At 42.2% G+C, this 17311-nt stretch overlaps 1 protein-coding gene across 1 annotated transcript in view; it reads right to left on the minus strand.

Annotated features, from left to right (window-relative positions):
• COLQ (collagen like tail subunit of asymmetric acetylcholinesterase) overlaps positions 1 to 13218 on the minus strand; it is a 41131-nt gene extending 27913 nt beyond the window's left edge. The window contains exon 1 of the mRNA XM_086468056.1: positions 13113 to 13218. Within this exon, the coding sequence (XP_086324182.1) occupies positions 13113 to 13218 (106 nt within the window). The remainder of the gene's footprint in view (positions 1 to 13112) is intronic.
• Between the last annotated feature and the right edge of the window lie 4093 nt (positions 13219 to 17311).

Raw genomic sequence — 17311 nt, forward strand, 5'->3', positions numbered from 1 at the left:
AGGAGTTTCCATTCCACAGGATTTTCCTAAATCCTGTGTGCCTTGATTGTAACACTCTAATCCAAGAAAGGGTTTATGAACCCAGGTGGTTCCTTAAGTCTATAAGTTCTTTCTTGTGCTGAAGGTTATGCAGAGTTTTAAGCTCTTAATGTGGCTATTTTGAAAAATTTCAGCTACGCAACATTAGAAATAGATAGAAATATTTTTCACTTTCTCTCCCCTCTGTTCCAAAAGTGTATTAGAAATTGCATTTTCTGGTTCCCGTTGCAGCCCACATACCACCAGCAAGCACCCCGTGCTGTTGCCCACCAACCCTCCGTGTGGACAGAATCACTTCAGGCATTTCTGTGATAACAGAGTGGGAGGCTGTTCCACAGCACATTTGCTTATATTTCCCCTGGGACTGAAACCAGGTTGCCTTATTTCTGATTTGTGCATCGTCCCTAAGAATAAATACTCTGCAACCCAGGTTTAGCTGATAGCTTTGTCACCAACTGACTGGTAAGGCAGGATCTCTGTTGTGTTTAGCAATGTATTTGACCTTTTCTAAGAGGTAAAATTCCATCAACAATATAAGAATCTGTGATTCACATAGAAAGGATGCAAAGACAACGCATTTATATGCTGTATTTTTTTTTTCTGAATCTATTTAGTCCTTGGGAAATGCATCTGTAATCAGGGTGGGGGCCTTCTGCAAAGGTTTTGCCAAAGACAGCAAATATTTATTTATGTCTGTGGGTTTCTGCCTCTGGCTAGTGGCAGATGGAATGGCTGTCTGTGAACTGAAGGGTGGCAGGGAGCCAAATACAGTAGGAAGAAAAGCCTATCTGGTATTAATAGAAAATCTCTAAATTAAGTTTCTAGGAAGACAAACCCAACAAAATTGCTAGATTTGTGTGCAAATCAATCGCCGGCTGGATATTAGTCACATCTCAAGGTAAGGAAAATTTTCTAAGGGACAGAGATACTTCTAGTTTTTCACATGTCTCAGAAAGTTCTATCAGTTCCAACATCCCATGTTAAGGGGGACAGAATTTTCTCAGTCCTGACACACAGAAAAGAGCTGCCCAGAGGAGTGTGATTCAGCAGCATTCGGGGTTAATTTATGTTGTCCAGATTTTTTTTTCTCTATGAAAACACTATTTATGATGATACCGTGAGAGATGAGTCTGAAAGGGTCCATAATGAAAATTCTTTCTCAACTTTTCCTCACAAGTTTGAAACAACCAAACCTTCAGTTTAAGAGAAAGGCACAACATTTATAACAAAAAGAGGGGATATATTGTTTCATTTAAAGATTTAAATACATACCAAAAATGCCAATGCTCTTTTAAAAATAGAAAAGGTTTGAGTTCACCTGTCTCCAGTTCTCACTGGAGCAATAAAATACAAAGATATGTAGAGTTAAGTACTGTATTGGTTTGTCCTGAATTCAATCATTCTAATGCAGCTGTAACTAAAGTCTTCAATTTTTACCACATATACTTCTGTGGTTGTTTTTATTTCAGGATTGTATTTTAACATACTGCATGTTATTGACTAAATTGCATACTATTAAAGCAATGGACAGCTAGTAATTTAACAGGGTATAAAATGTGATTATTATTTTATTTTAGGCCACATTCCAATATCATTACTCTTCCTTAGTATTACCTTATTCCATCATCTAGTTAAATTTCAATAGGATTGTTTTCATTCAACAAGAATAAGAATATCAAAGATGTCCTCATGTGGCTTAGTTGCTGAGACATCACTACCAGGTACTGTAGAAAAAGGCTTGCATTAATGCAGTTGTACTGCTACTTTTTTTTTTAAAAAAAAAAGATAATGTTAAAGTGTTGTTCTTTAAATATTTTACAAAGATAGATTAAATACAGATGTATATCTATAGCTTTAATAGGATACTTGTGTCCTCATGAGTAGGTCAAGTCCTAGGTCACATTATAGTTGGATTTTCCTTTTTAGCAGCAAAGTCTAAAATTCTGTGGGACAGGTTTTATTCTGAAAAATACTATAATTAAACAAGCTGGTAGCAAAATAGCCAAATTTAGGTTTGCTGGTATAAATGGTGATAGCATGTACTTACCTCAACGTGGAGACAAGAAAAAAATGCATCTAACTACTATTATATAGGATAGACATCAATTCTATGATGATGCAGGTAGTTAATATTTCACGGGCTCCATCATTAACCATGGCTGTGTTCTGGAAGGTGTATTTGTAAAGCAAATATTTAACAAAAGGCTGGTCCTGGACCCAAGGACCTCCCACACTCAGGTATGACAGGTGACACGACAGCAGAAGAAGCAAAAAAATGAGCGAGTCACAGAGTGACTACAGGTGTGGCTGCCACAATTTGATCATAGAATCATAGAATCACTTAGGCTGGAAAAGACCTTTAAGATCATTGCATCCAACTGTTAACCCAGCATGGCCAAGTCCACCATTAAACCATGTCCCTGAGCACCACATCTACACACCTTTTAAATACCAGCAGTATTGGCTTGTTTTGTATCACAAAAGGGTTACCTTGACAGGCATACAGGCTCTCTGCAAATGCAATGTATATTTTTAGGCCTCAGGTTAGCTTTGTTTGCTAAACACAGCTTCAGAATACTCCAGTCCGCCTCGGTGGAAGAAATCTCAGCCCAAGAATAGGACTGTCACAGTTTTCTGTGAAATATGAAGACCCTGCCTACACAGAGTGTGCGTTTACATATCCCGTACAGAAGCTGCTCTTTCAACAGGTTCAGTATCAAAGAACATGTTCAAATGAAAAACTCTTTCTAGAACTTGTCTAAGTGGCAGTTGTTTTCAGAGAACTTAAAAATTGTAACAGTCAGCTTTAAAATAGAAAGTCTTTACTATTTTCAAACTCAAATTATTTTTATGGTTCAGAATGTATGTTATTCTAGTTCAAGAAAGTGACTATGTAAATCTACGGGTACACTGGCAATGGTTGCTTCAGAAAATAAAATAGTTCAGATAAGCTGTTGCAATGTTTCATTTTGTTCCTGCAGCCTGCTTGCTTCTGATGATAGCTGGAATTCAGAAACCCTTATCTGAAATGGTCCAGCCCACAGCCAGAGAGAAGCCTTCATCCAGGCTGAGTCCCCTGGACAGGGGCTCATATGAGCCCTCCTAGAGCTGACCTTCAACTCTATGAACCTCCACAGCTGCAACGGAGGTACCAAAGAAGTGCTGTCCTGGCTTCAAGTTACATTTACAGGATTTCATTGAAAAAAAAATCATCAGTAAACCATGAAAGTGACTTTTATCCTAGAATCACAAAGCTTTAGGCCAACCGTCAGCAGGAACGGATGAGAAAGGAAAAAGATACTTAAAGCATTTCCCTTCGTATTTGTGACCCCATTCATCCGGCAAGCCCTGACGGGAAGCTGAGCTGCTATCCAAAGGCGTGTCACCCCGACGGCAGCGCTGGTGGCCTGCCCAGCTTGTGACGGGCAGGACTTTGCTAGACGGAGACCTCCGATTGCTGACACCCCATCACAGGTGCTTCTCCCACTTGGATGGTGCTCAGAATTAATAATAAACGAGCTGGACAGACGAGTCAGTTACTGAATGTGGGCTTAGCTGAAACTAAGACTTCCATCTGCTTTGTTGTTCATTCAGGCTCCTCTTACCCTCCTTGCAAGAAGAGCAGCCTGCCATGGGCTGCAGCCACCCGGTACCATTCTGTACATCTATTGCAAGGTGAATAAGGCAGTTTTTCCATTAAGTTAGGAAAGTTTAAGAGCCTGTCAAAGGTGTCTTTTGAGAGCCATACAGGTCAAAATCCTTTATTTGTGGAGCAGATGCAGGTATTAAGCTCTCCTTTAAAATCCCAAAGGCATGCATCAGCATTAACAATACATACTTCTTTAAAATGTGTTTTATGAAGCTTTATGACCCAAAATGTGCCTTAAGGACATATAAGCAGAGCCAGGAATATAGCTCCTTTCTGCACCTGGGTCAGTCAGTTTGGTGAACGGTCTGCATCTCTCAGTACCCTTTTGAACTTGGACCTTATAGTTGGTGGCCTAAATATATCTTTTCCTATAAACCAGCTAACATAACTATGCCAAAGAAATATATCAAGCCCTACAGCTCAGGTAATGGTGTCTGTGTAGAGGAGGCAGCGACCCATGAAGCTCCCGTGGGAGTTACAAGATGAGACATGGGGCTGCAACTCTCCCATGCTTCTGGTTTTCTCTTGCTTGAAATGGGGCTTCAGAGTCTTTAAGGAACAGAGTAAAGCTGATCAGAAATTACTTCCCTATCCTATTGACAAAAAATGAAAATATCCAGCTGAAACCTTGCAAGCTTCTTTTCAGCCAAGAAAAGCTCACAAAAATTTGAAAAATACTCTGGTTTTAATCCCCAAAGCGGCAGCAGTAACATGTACTTTACCAGCTGACACACACTCAGAAACTGTCATAATAGATAAATAAATAAATAAAGGTACTTAAAATCGGTTGATGTTCAAAAAGCTTGACAATAGCATGAACCCTGGCACGCTGCCTGGACAGCAGATCCCATTATTCACCTGGCTGGAGGAGGAAGGACACATTGTCCTCCACCCCCAGCTAATATTCAGCCCACATCCCCCAGCATCTCCTGGTACCTCCCGCGTGCTCACAGGCAGTGAGGCCCCAGGTAAGCCCTTCGCAGCCCTGCACAGCCTGGCTGGTGAGCAGTAGGTGGCTGCATCTTTGCAGGTCAGCCTTAGAAAAGAGCAGAAATGGCACAATGCAGGAAAGCAAAGGGGCCTGTGAGATTTCTAAGCCAGGATAAAGCTTTTTACTCCCTATATGCAAATATTTTAGACATTTAATCTGTGTGTATGTGCATGTATGAGGGTAACATGTATGCCACAAGATTATATACTTTTCTCTCAGACTTGATTGCAGAAGGAAAATTCTGAGATCGGTACAGAAAGAGAAAGGAGAATTTGCTTGGGTTGGCTCTGTGCTCCAGTTTCACAAGAACATGAAAACCCCAATAGAATCTGAAGGGTGGAACACTTCAGTGGGGTATAATACAGGTATGTAAAATACACCCATGGCTTATAAATCCCAGTAACCACAACAGGGCTATTTTGTGCAGTTTTCCTTTTATTGCCTTCCATTTGCAGAGGTCCAGAGCTCTAGACACTGCTAAATGGTGTTGACAACTCTACATGACCCTTCAGTGCATGAGAAACTGAGGCACAGAGAAGTCAAGCAAGTCCCTCAAAGCCATGGATGACTCAATTACAATACAAGAAACAGTTGCAGTCTGGTAAATCACAGTATTTCAGTCATTTTATGAACTAGACTATAAAACTGCTTGTCACACCAGAACAATACTGGAAATACTCTGAATATTAAAGCCTAAGAACCTACCACAAGCCATAGAAGAGCCTGAAACCCTGAAGATTAATGCGAGATGGCTGCTGGGTCAGCCCCGAAACACTTCTGCGTATCATTCACTGCCACACAGTCCCCTCCCACTTATCTGTGAAATCAGTAGTAACAAAGCAGAGAGATGCCAGTGCCATCCTTCCACAACTGGAAGATCACAATCTGTCAGTGCTGGCATGGATCAAAAGTGTACTTGACTTTGATGTTGCTCCACCGTATGGTCAGACAGTCCCAGACAATCCCTGTGAGACTGTGGGTGTTGCTGTATGGACAGAAAGACTTTTGAAACTTTGCTACCATGGACTAAATTAATTCCTCATGACTCCCTCACTGCGACAGATTCACAGCCTGGCTGACATTATTCTCCTGCCTTTCACAAAAAATAACTCTGTATTGATTTGGCATTGTAAAAGCTGTTACCTTTGTAGTTTCAAGAAGCTAAAAAAAAAATAATCCATCAACGCTTTTCCCTGGGTAGAAGAAAACTGAAATTGTCGCACTGCCTTCTTTAGACAAAGCATCTCCCTTTACTTGCATGCATTCCCTGGGCACATACATTTATGCGTACACACTCGCACATTCCTGGGAAAAATGGTTAACAGCTTCTTTTCTCCTTCACCCACTGTCTCAGCACTCTTCTTCATTCTTCCTATATCCATCTCCTCATCCCAAATGCCCTTTTACGATTGCAGTCGTGTTACTGCAGAAAGCATCCCCATAATTTCCCTTTCATTAAAGTGGTGATTCCCTGGAGAAGAGAAAGGAAGAAACAGAACGTCTATTAATTCCTGTGGGTTTTTTTTCTCTCTCTCTCATTTCTGGTCTGCCTCAATGGATTCCCCCTATAACTGATGGGCTTTCCCAGTTATCTTCTACCTACTAAGCTGCAACATGAAATAGGTCTCCTGGACGTGTCCTGAGTGAGTCCTATGTTGCATTACAGCCGAATGTGCCCCCTGATTTTGCAATCATAGAGTATCCCAGCACCAAGAGTTAAAGACTGCAGGGATGCACAGCCTATCCTGACAAAAAAACCTTCCTTCTGTATAAACACAAATTATATTTTTCTGCAGTTTTAACCAGGACTAGCAGTTTCTATTGCTGTAATTATGCTGCTGGCGCTCCTACGCCAATACAGCTCATCCATGGGAAGCCTCTGTGTCCCACATGAACAAGCTTTAAAAACCAAGGAGGCTAAAATGCAAAGACACAGGCTGTTTCCTCCCTGTGCAGGGGTTTGATAATATTGAAAAAGTCACAAATAAACTGTCTGCAATAGGGGCAGAGGCCTACAAGCACTATCTGTCTACACATACATAGGGAATAAGCTGATTTTACAGCACTTTGAATTGTTTGTTGGTGGACTTCTCATACTTTCACTGGAAACACCTGATTTTTAGGCAGCTTGCACTGCTGTGCTGGAATTTAAGCCTCCACCTCCCAGTCTGGTCACAATAAAACTCTAGTACTCACGAGCACGTCCAATACCTATGGACTACAGATAATGCTATGCTCAGTCACAGCAACGATACAGTATGGACAAGCTTTCTTGAACAAGTTGGGATCTCTCTGCCAGCTGCAGCATTGCTTTCAGCTGAGGTTCCCTTTTGGACTGGTTGCTGCCTGTCAAAAACATTCACAGGCTATAGAAAAACCTTCAGATTTGTTACTGCTTCCTTCGCTGGAAAGCCAAGCAAGCACTGCCTCAGCTCCTGTACTGACCTCTGTCCCTGGTGGCAGAAGCACTTGTTCACCACAAAACACCTCCTGAAAAACACTGGCTTTGCTTGTGTTGCATCTCCAAAGGAGCTTCCACCACCTGAAGCTGGATGCCTGCCTTACTTGTAACACAAATGGTGCCCCAGGAAAAAAATCTGAACTGGCCACTGGCGTAGTCCCAGCTTCCTGCACTTCAGGAGTCCAGGTATCAAACCTGGGTTCTGTATTTCAGGATACCTCTGCCCCCATCAGCTTACCACATGAAGCCGAAGGGGCTGACCTTTACATTAAACCAGGGTGAACAGGGAACACAGGGAGGACCACGTGGTCCTTTGACATGCATTTTCTTGAGCGAATGAACATTCATGGTACTCATCTTAAGCAGCTTCTAATGGAACCCTTTCCCTTCATTTGCATTATAGTCACTGAACATTTTTTGACCAGCCGAGCACCTACCACAAGCAGGTCAGAAGCCCCTTTCCCCTCCTGCATGCAAGACCCAGAGCTGTACTTAAGGAGCCTTGTCACAACCAGCTTCCATCTTCCTCACTACTGGCTTTGTCCTCTTCTGAATTTTATTTACTGCTGCAAGGCAAATGCCACAACCTCCTGAACTGCCTCTGATGTCCTTTCCTTGTCCCTCATCCACAGGATTAAGCAGGTTTCAACTCATTGGTCTACTGCTAATTTTGCAGGACCCCCCTGGGGGTCCTTTGTTATTGGGGCTTGTGTCGGTCTTCCCCTTGCCCTTCCTGACATGAAGCTGGGTGCAGGCACAAAGTCATGGAAAGGCTGTGCACCAGTGTGGCTGCTCTTCCCTCACCTGACTCAGCACAAGCTTTCACCATACACCACCAGAGAAGGGTCTATGAATTCTAAGGTAATTTCATCTCTGAGTATTATCTGCACTGACCTGAAAAGGAAACCCAGTTTGGAACTCTCACAGGTCATGTCTACCAGGGGAGAAACTACAGATAAATTCAAACCAGGCGCTTCTTTAATCTAAATGTGTTTATTTTAAAGACTCATTTACTTAAAGCAACAGTAACCACAGAGACCAGACTGTTATTTTGCTACCCATTGAAGCCTTTCCCCAGAGGCTGTTGAGGAACTGCCTTCTTTATCAGCTTACAAGGGTAACCACTACACACCCCTTCTCTGGCTTATCCTTCTATACACTCACTTGGGGTCTCAAGTGCAAATGGCCAAACTCAAGGTCAAACTTCTCTCAAGCTGAAGATTCTCTATTGAAAGGATCCATTGCCTCCCTTTCAGGTTCTGTGAGTCACAAACAAGATAGAAAGCTTTTAAACACCCAGCTGAGTCCAGCCCCAAGACCTTTATTCAGCCAGATCCACAGCCAGGTGACTGCCTTCTCTTACGGCAAATGGTACTTTGTTTTCCTTCTCCTAATGAAGCTGTAATCTTGGCCAGTGGCTCATTTCCAGCAGGATTTTTAATCTAAACAAAGCTTTCCTGCTCATGTGTGTTCCATGACAATCCCCTTGACCAACAGCATCACAATGCTGGGCACCTCCTGGGCCCATGCTGACTTTCCAGAGCAGATCCAGGCTTCCTTCCCTGAACTGATATTTTTGCCCCTGAAAGATTCACCTCTGCTTGCTAGCAACCCTTTGGGCCGTTTTCCCAGTAGGCTCTGGCTGCTGCTTTTTGAGAATCTTCCAGCTTTTACTGTTGGTCTTATTTTAAATTCCTTCTGCATCTTTCTTACTCCTGTGAGCACTCTGATAATTTTTTCCCTTGTGAATTTACATAAATAAATATTTACAGTTACTCTCCTTAGCAATAAAAAACATCCACCTGACATCTCTGCTGTCCATTTTGACAATATTTAGAGTTCCTGCAGGTTGTTTCACTAGCGGAAAAAAACAACTCTGATGATAGGGTCAGACATTCCTTTTACAGAAATGCAGCTTGGACCTTGACTCCCTCAATATCAGGAGTCACCACTTGATTTCGTGTTTTCCTTCTCCTGCTGTTTCTCTCGAATGAACAGTACTGTCTCCCCACAGCACAGCAATGCAGGGGGTACCAAGGTCTGTCACCCTGCACAGCTACTGTTCCCAGCCCACCTTGTCCATCACTGTGGCTCTTACTACTCCAACAGCATCAGTCCACAAGAAAGCTGAACTGTTTTCTGCAGCTATCCCACATGAGGTCTGGTTGCAAGTTAATATTACCCCTTCCCTACACAAACAGGTTGTGCCAGCTGCCCAGTAAGATGTGACACTACTTTTCTTTGGGAAAATAATGGGAAATGGGCAAAGAAATCATGAGGAATACTGACAATAGTGCTCCAATGTTACTGTCCCATTTCATTCCTTTAAATTCATCAGCCATGTTCTTTTCATAGGGCTGTGTATCAATATTGATCGTAGAAGAAAATCAATCGAGGGATACATTTGTGGCATGTGTAAAAGGCAGTTTGGCTAGAAGAAGTGTTGAGATACTGTTGTTCTTCTCCAGCTGTGGCTTGTAATTTAAATACTTTCCCATCTCCCTGTAAAAGCTCAGAAACTTTTAGCCTGGACGAGTAGAAGAGGGGAGGAGACCACAAGAGGGGGAGAGGAAGAGACACTTTCTAATACCTGAATTTGGAAGGCGGTTTTCTTATGATTCTTGCTGGTCCATGTAACCATACTAAAAATTAGTATGAAATTCATGCCTAGTTTTCATTACTTGAGTGCAACAGCAGAGGCATTCAGATGTTCTCCTCAAGTGCATGGTACAGGAACCTCAGTAGAGCAGAAAACGGTAATAAAGGACACCACAAACACAGGGTCTTAAGGGTTGGATATGACAGGTTACCCCAAAAAAATACTCACTGTCTTCAGGAGAGTTGCCCTACCCACCCTGGGGTCTCCACTGCCGTATGGAACCACAGCCCCATGCTTGAGTGTATTGTATTATTCCCTGAAGCATTTCTTCCAGAAATGATGCTTCAGCACCAGACGACTCAACTCTTTGGAGCTGACATGGCATTCAAAATACTTTTAGAAACAATGATATGCTGCTGCTTGAGGCTGATGGCACTAGAAGGTGGAGTTGGCAGCAAAACAGACAAAGATTCAGATTATTATTCTTTCCCCAGTTATTCTGCAGACACCTTTCCCTTCTACTGGTTGTTTATCTTTGCTTTCTAGTTACTGCTTTGTAACCTGTAAACCTTTTTATTTGTGACCTGTTGCTATGTGAAGATGTGTGAGGACAGAAATAAAAGTATGTTTAGCCCAGAAGTTTTCAGACATACCTGGAAAATATCCAAATGGATTTTCCCAACAATGTAGGAAAGACAAGATGTTACTTAAGAACATCCTTGCTCTTAAATGTGATTAGTTCTAGAGTTTGCAAGTACAGTGCTGAAATCCATTCTTTAAATGTGAAATTACATCCTGGTGCCAGGTACAAATAATTGACTCAGCTGACAGTCACAGAACATTTGAGAAACCATTAAAATACCAAGAACTTAAATGGAATTAATTCACCTTCTGTACCCTCTCTGAGATTTCTACCAGAAAATAGAGACATTTTCGCTTTTTTCTTAGGAGATGTTTCTTATGTTGCAGATGCAATCAAAGCACTAGAGGAATCTTTTATTATGTCATTTTTTCATACCAAATAGCCCTGATTAGCAAGGCACACAGGTATGTAACAGCTCCCCAAAGTATGGCTCTTAATCCACCCTGCGGTTATGGGATTATGACTGAATCACCTGCCAGATGTTCTTTCTTTCCACATATTATCAAGTAAACTTTTACAATACATTTCTGACAGAAGCCTTGCTAAGAGCTTGCTGGGAATAAAGGTGACTTTCAGCAGCTTGGCCAGAAGACCACAGCACAGGGCCTTCCCCAGAGTGGTGCATGGGGTGGCAATTTGCCCAAACTGTCACTTTGGGAACCAGATTTCGTGATCGGGCTCACACCTCTGAGCCTGAAGCCAGAATTTATTGGCCTGTGGTGATGGAGGAGGAAGGAGCCACAGTTGGCTGCAGTCTCTGCCCAGGAAGCCCTGGGGTCTTTCGGAGGCAAGCCCCCAGGGCTGAGCTATGGAAAACAGTCCACTGCAAAGAGCAGAGTCTGGCATTTTCCTTTACATTTGCCTCTTCTACTATGTTTTCAGCAGAGATTATAAGTCTTTCCTCTTCTAAGGGGAAAGTTATTTGTTGAACTGTTATTTTTTAAGAGGACAGTTTAAATAGCTTCTCTAGACACACAAGTGTGTACCACAGGAGAAAGGCCAGGCCATGCAGGTGATGGAAACGTGAAATTCTCGTTTCTCTTGGTGGCATCTACAAGTGCCAAATAAATGTAAAGCTCTTCAAAACAATTTTTGAGATCTAATAATTTACATGTTGCTGCAAAGCAATCTGGAATATATCAGAGAAAATAAATCTTGATGATTTCTGTACCTCAGCAATAACTAATCTCAACACCATAGAAAAAGCATACCCACCTGAACAGAAATTATAACAAATGTAAATGCTTTTTAGCATCCTACAGAGCTTAGTAGAAAAAAATTATTAGTTCTTAAAGGTTTGAAAGAACGGATTAAATTGTTTTTCAAAGGTCATGCTTCTTTGAATGTTAGGCTTTAGATGTTATCTTAAAATCTATCTGAAACGACTACAGAACTGTAATGGCTACGTTATTAAATGCTATAGGGCTTTTCCCCAAAAGATATCTGCATTACTCTTGTGGCCCTCAGAATCTTATTATTTGAATATCTTTAAATTAATGGACTGTTTAAACCATTGGGACCGAAATCCAGTGTACTAGGTCTGCATATTTTAAAAGATTAAAAAAAAAAAAAAAACACTTAGAAAAAGTCATGCATACTGTTCCTGTTATTTAGTGCAAAAATCTATCACCTCCTACAAGCCACCCTCCTGACCACTCTTCTCTCGTAAATGCCTTTAATGTAACCCATCTGGCTCTGTGGTCACACCAGAGACATTAGAGAGAGAGAAAAAGGCCATGTGTCTAGATTCATGTCTAAGGTTGATTATATGTACAGTCTTAAAATGTGCACCATTTTGGTCACTGTCTTTGTGTGAAAGACATGGGAGGATCTGTAGGTATAGCTGACCTCAATCTACAAATCTCAGTTGAACCATCCCAAATTTGAACTGAAGGAATCCAGAATGTTAGTTAGAAGCATCTCTATGGACAGATACAGAATAACAGACAGAAGGCAGGAGACAGCAATTTGCCATAAGTTGGTGAAAGTCTCTCAAAGGAGAGATGGAGCCAGAGCTCTCACCAACTTTCCCCTTCCTTTGCACAGAAAGTGGCTAAAGGAAAGTCTTGCTGATGAAACTGTAAAATCTACTAAGTGGGATTTCCAGTGCCCTGGCTCAGCTGATAACTAATTTGTTTTGCCTTTGCCTAGCAGGGATTTTCCATGCAGTGGACTCTTGTTTGGTATGCAAGTCATCCGAGTATTTGTTGGTGTCATAGCCAGAGACAGATGATGTTTATTCTGCTAACATCCAGTTGGACTCCAGCAGCACCCATTGAGGTCAGGGCTTTATTTATAGCAGCAGATATACATTGAGATTAATTTTCTTTCCCTTGCTGATCTACCTAAGCTCATCCAAAATAGAAAGAAACATGCAGACAGGCAAGTCAAATGCTAATTGGGCCAGATCCATGAATTAGCACAGCACCATAGAAGCCAATAGAAAAAAAGCATTTTAGAGCAGCTGAGGACCTTGTCTATTATTTCTCACAGGACGGGAAGGGAGGGGTTTAAAACCAGAAATTATAAAGCAAAAAGCAAAAACAACCCAGCAACAAAATGTCCCAGCATGTGTCAGAACAGGTCTGCAATGCAAAATCCCTCCACTGAGATCTGTAATTTGAAGTATTTATTTTTTTTTCTCCTGTGTTCCTAGTCACCAGAAAGTGTAAGAATCAGAGTGCAGAGCGCTCCAAACAAGGAAAAGTAACAAGATTTAAAGCAATTTACCTGCTGAAACTGAGAAGGCATTGTCAACGTACGCAGTCTGAGATAGAGCAAAGCAGAAGAAAAGCTGCAGGTAAGATCCCCAGACAAGCAGGCTGAAGACCAACATGCTGGCTGCGCCCTGGCAGATTCCAGTTGAGAGGCGTAGGGCTGCTTTGGGGATATCTCTCTCTCTCCCCTTGCTCCCTCTCTTCCTTGCCTGCTCTCTGCCTCTTCCCTTACTGTGGGATGCGTGTGTGTGTCTGTGTGTGTACGACTTCCCCCCCCCCCCCCCCCCCCCCCGCCTGCCCGTGCCTTTAGAAAGAAAGAATGCCAACCATTTCCCATTAAATCTTCTCCTTACACTAGACATGGTTATATTTAACTCCTGTGCTGGAGCAGTTGCCCCTATTGTGGATATTAGCTGCTAAAACTGGGGCATGGGGGATTCCGGTTTTGCTACAGAAGCAAAAAGGCACTTTGGATGATAATAATAATGATGAGCAGGAAAGGGAGAAATTATGAACTGGATAGCATCCTTTGGTGCAGGCAACCAGACACCAGCATCAAGATTGATAAAATCCCTGATTGATCATGTTCTACAGGTCACTAATTGCCTTAATGAGAGAGATGAGCAGTGACTTAACATCTGCTTATCACTGGTAGTTACAAGTGTTGCACTCATTTACAGAGTGCATCTCAGGCTGAGGGATGCCACAAGGCTTCACAAACAGCAGAACAGATTATTATTTAGGTGAAAACGGCAATATCACTGATAGCGCCAGACATTGCAGGACCCCAAAGGGTTTACTGACAGGGTGCAACAGGTGGAAGAAACAATACATGTTCCATAATGGGGTGAGTGAAATGCTATCAGCTCCGGGGGTGGTGACGATCAACACACTACACAGTGCCGTGGGAAGAAAACAAACCTCCGCCTCTCTGAAAAGCAGCGTGTGCCCTTGCTACCTGTACAAAAGCTTGGTGTTTCTGTGCTTCATTGCAACTCGCAGAGCTTTGCAAATAAATTTCTGTTCTCTGAATAACTAGCAGAGGCATCCTCCTCTCTGCCTGGAATCTGACAGTGGTTTCCACGAAAAGCAGAGGTAATCCTTCACTGAGAAAACCGTCATTACTCTCTCTCTCGTCCAAACAGAGATGGTTTTCTTTTTTGTTCCTCCTGAGACAAACATGGAAATCTTGGCTTAATTACAGAATTGTTTTGTTGGGTTTTTTATTTGAGAAAAGTACTCTTTGACAGAGATGGTAAGTCCCCCTGGGCATAAACACCTACTGAGTACACCACTAAAGGGCAAAGTGAAGTATTTCCACAATTCTAGTTAAACAGTCTTGGCTGTTACTTTCAAGACACTGCATTTTTTTAATATTTTTCTATCCTTAAAAGGACATGCTTAATATAACCATATAACAATATAACCATAATGTTTTCTAAAATATATTTACAGTACTGCAATACTTTGGATAACTAACTTTATTTTTTAATTTAATCTATTTTATTTCACTGTCTGTTACTTCTTAGTATTTGGCTATTTTTCGTGATGATAGTGGTTTGGCCTCTTTCTTCTTTGACCAAGATGACCATGGATTAAGTAAGTGCCAGTTCTTTTGGCATGCTGCATCTCAGGGGGAAAGGCACAGCTCCTGTTAAGTTTATCCTGACAAGCCCTAAATATGTAAGTTGATCTGTCTGATTATAAAGGTGAGCAGTGGACAAAACCCATGCTAGAAGCCTGCACGAATGCTGGATAAAATTACTCAAAAATTAAAATGTCAAGATTTTATCAAAATCCTCTGAAAATGTTTGACCAACTCAATGGTTAGTAAAAGCAATAACTGACGAATTTCAAATCCTCCTGAAATCCTCCTGTAGACTTTTAACAATAGAAAATTTGGTAGAAATTTGTCATACAAAATATGTTCTATTTTTTCTAAAAGTAGTTCTAAATTAATTAATCCAATAACACTGCAAATAACTTGGATGACGCAGTAGGATCCATACCTTTCCCCTCCTCCATCACCAATTTCAGTTCTTGGTTCTTCGGTAAAAATGCTTGAAGAATATTGCAAGGAGTTGTATCATAAACCACATCCACCCTCTGATCTGCTCTAAAGAAGATAGGAACAAGGAATATATCTTTTCCTCGCAAGAGCCAGTGCTATACTGGAGGTGGCCAGAAGTGATACAGAAAGGCAGGGCTGCTTCAGAGTTAAAACCCCCCCTAGAGTTAGCTTTGCAGTAAATTCCTAGGTAGAGATTTTTCATCCACTTTTTCAGTGGAGAACCATGATCAAAAATGGATATTTTGACAACGTTCTCCTTCCTTTTGACATAGCACCTCCCTCACTCTGAAGTCTGAGCCTGTTTGACCTGAACTGGCTCTCAGCCAATGTGAGACGAAGGCTCTGTAGGCGGACACTCTGTAGGCGAACACTGTTTTGGAAAACATGCCACCTGCCACAAAAGACTCGAAAGGAGATGCTGGGAGTTCCATTTGAAGGGGCGTCTGCATCATGACGTAGCCGTAGTTCATCAAGGCACTAGTTTTTAGTGGGACCACCACTAGGTCAACACAAAGGAGGGCTCTCATTACGAGGCAGCAAGCCAGGCCCTGGCAAGGTGCAAGCACTGGGTTTTGTTCACTCTAATTGTAAGGTATTGGCCTTACCAGCTGCCACTGCTGCCCAGGTTGCTAATGGCTTCAGCCGGAGAAGAATGAGAAATTTCCGTCGGAAATAAGATGGACGATCGCTGTGGGCTTTTTGCTTTTGACTTGGGTGACAGCGCACAAGGCTGACACTCCACGCTAACCGCTGCTCCACGCTGGATGACAAGGGTGGGCACCTGGTTACACAGCTTGTATCTGGCCTCTGTGGCATTGGGGCATGAGGTAGAGACAATCCTGAGGAGCGGAAGGGTCACGTAGTGGAGCGTGTCTTACACGGTGTGAGAAAGTTGACAGACGTGTGCTTTCCAGGCCCCCAAGCGATGGGTCATCTGTGAGCTTGCTCAGCCAAGCAGTGCACTCCTCCAGCTATTCCCATGGGCTCGTGAAGCCAAAGGAAAGCTCCTGCTCCCTTCAGAGAGCTCTGCACCAGGTAGTTAAGGCCAATGCTCTAAGGGTAAAGAGGAATCCTTGTCTCTATCATCCCAACAGAATCAATAACAAAGGATTTCTTTCTTTCTTCTCTATTCACTGCAGCTGCTCTTGCCGTGAAAGCCCACATGAATACCACTTCATGGTGCAGCCACTGGAGAAGATCCCATAAATATTTGGGAATATAAAATATTTTAAGTTTTTTGAGGAAGACATTTGTAAAAAAAAAAAAACACCTTAAAACTTGTACATAAAGTTACACAGTTGTTAGAGACTGAAATAATAATAATATACACCGCATAATTCTTATTTTCTTCTCACCTGGAATTGCTACCCTGATACCAGCAGTAGCATTCATCAAGTGGCAACACAATGGCTTGGGCAGTGTTTCTATTTCAGGCGACATCAGCTTTAGAAAGAAACACAGCAAAGTTTTCATGCTGCAGTTTCCGAGTCTTACGAGATACTCCAGTGGCCTAAGTGAGAACAAGGGGTTTTCAGGACTTGACTTTGAAAAAATTGTTCCACAGCGAGAACCCCAGAACCCCAAGTGACACCTGCGGTTTATTGATCAAAGATAAAGATCCCCACGGTTTTATCACAGGGAATCAAGTGCAGTTTTAAAAATCCTGTTTTGAGTAGACGTCATCGCAACGAAAAACGTCAAAACTAACCAACGGCCATGGAAAAAAAGTCTGCACCGTTTGTCTGCTCCAGTAGCTGTTGCTTGACCTGTTCAACTGAGGCCTGACCTCAGAGACGTGGGTGGAAGAACCTGATGATCCTACCTGTAAACAGAATTTATGAACCTACCTTTTCCATGCCAGAGTTAACGAATACTTGTTAAAAAAGAGGTTTCTTCCCAGTCCTATCCACTTTTAGTTGGCAAGTCCTTTATCGACAAGCCAAGCAAAAACTAACGTAGTTAAATTATCATCACTTTCGAGGTTCTCTGTGAACACAGTTCTAGTTGGGAGGACAAAGGTAATCGAGACTTTCTAGTTCAAAAGTATTAAAGCTCTTCTGCTGAGTGGGGCAAAGGTAACACAGCAACCCAGTCTAATGCAATAATTCAGTAACAGATGTTATGTCTGCAAAGTAGTACAG

This window comes from Leptosomus discolor, chromosome 7 (genome assembly GCF_034619465.1).
Source record: "Leptosomus discolor isolate bLepDis1 chromosome 7, bLepDis1.hap2, whole genome shotgun sequence".
Classification (NCBI taxonomy): domain Eukaryota; kingdom Metazoa; phylum Chordata; class Aves; order Leptosomiformes; family Leptosomidae; genus Leptosomus; species Leptosomus discolor.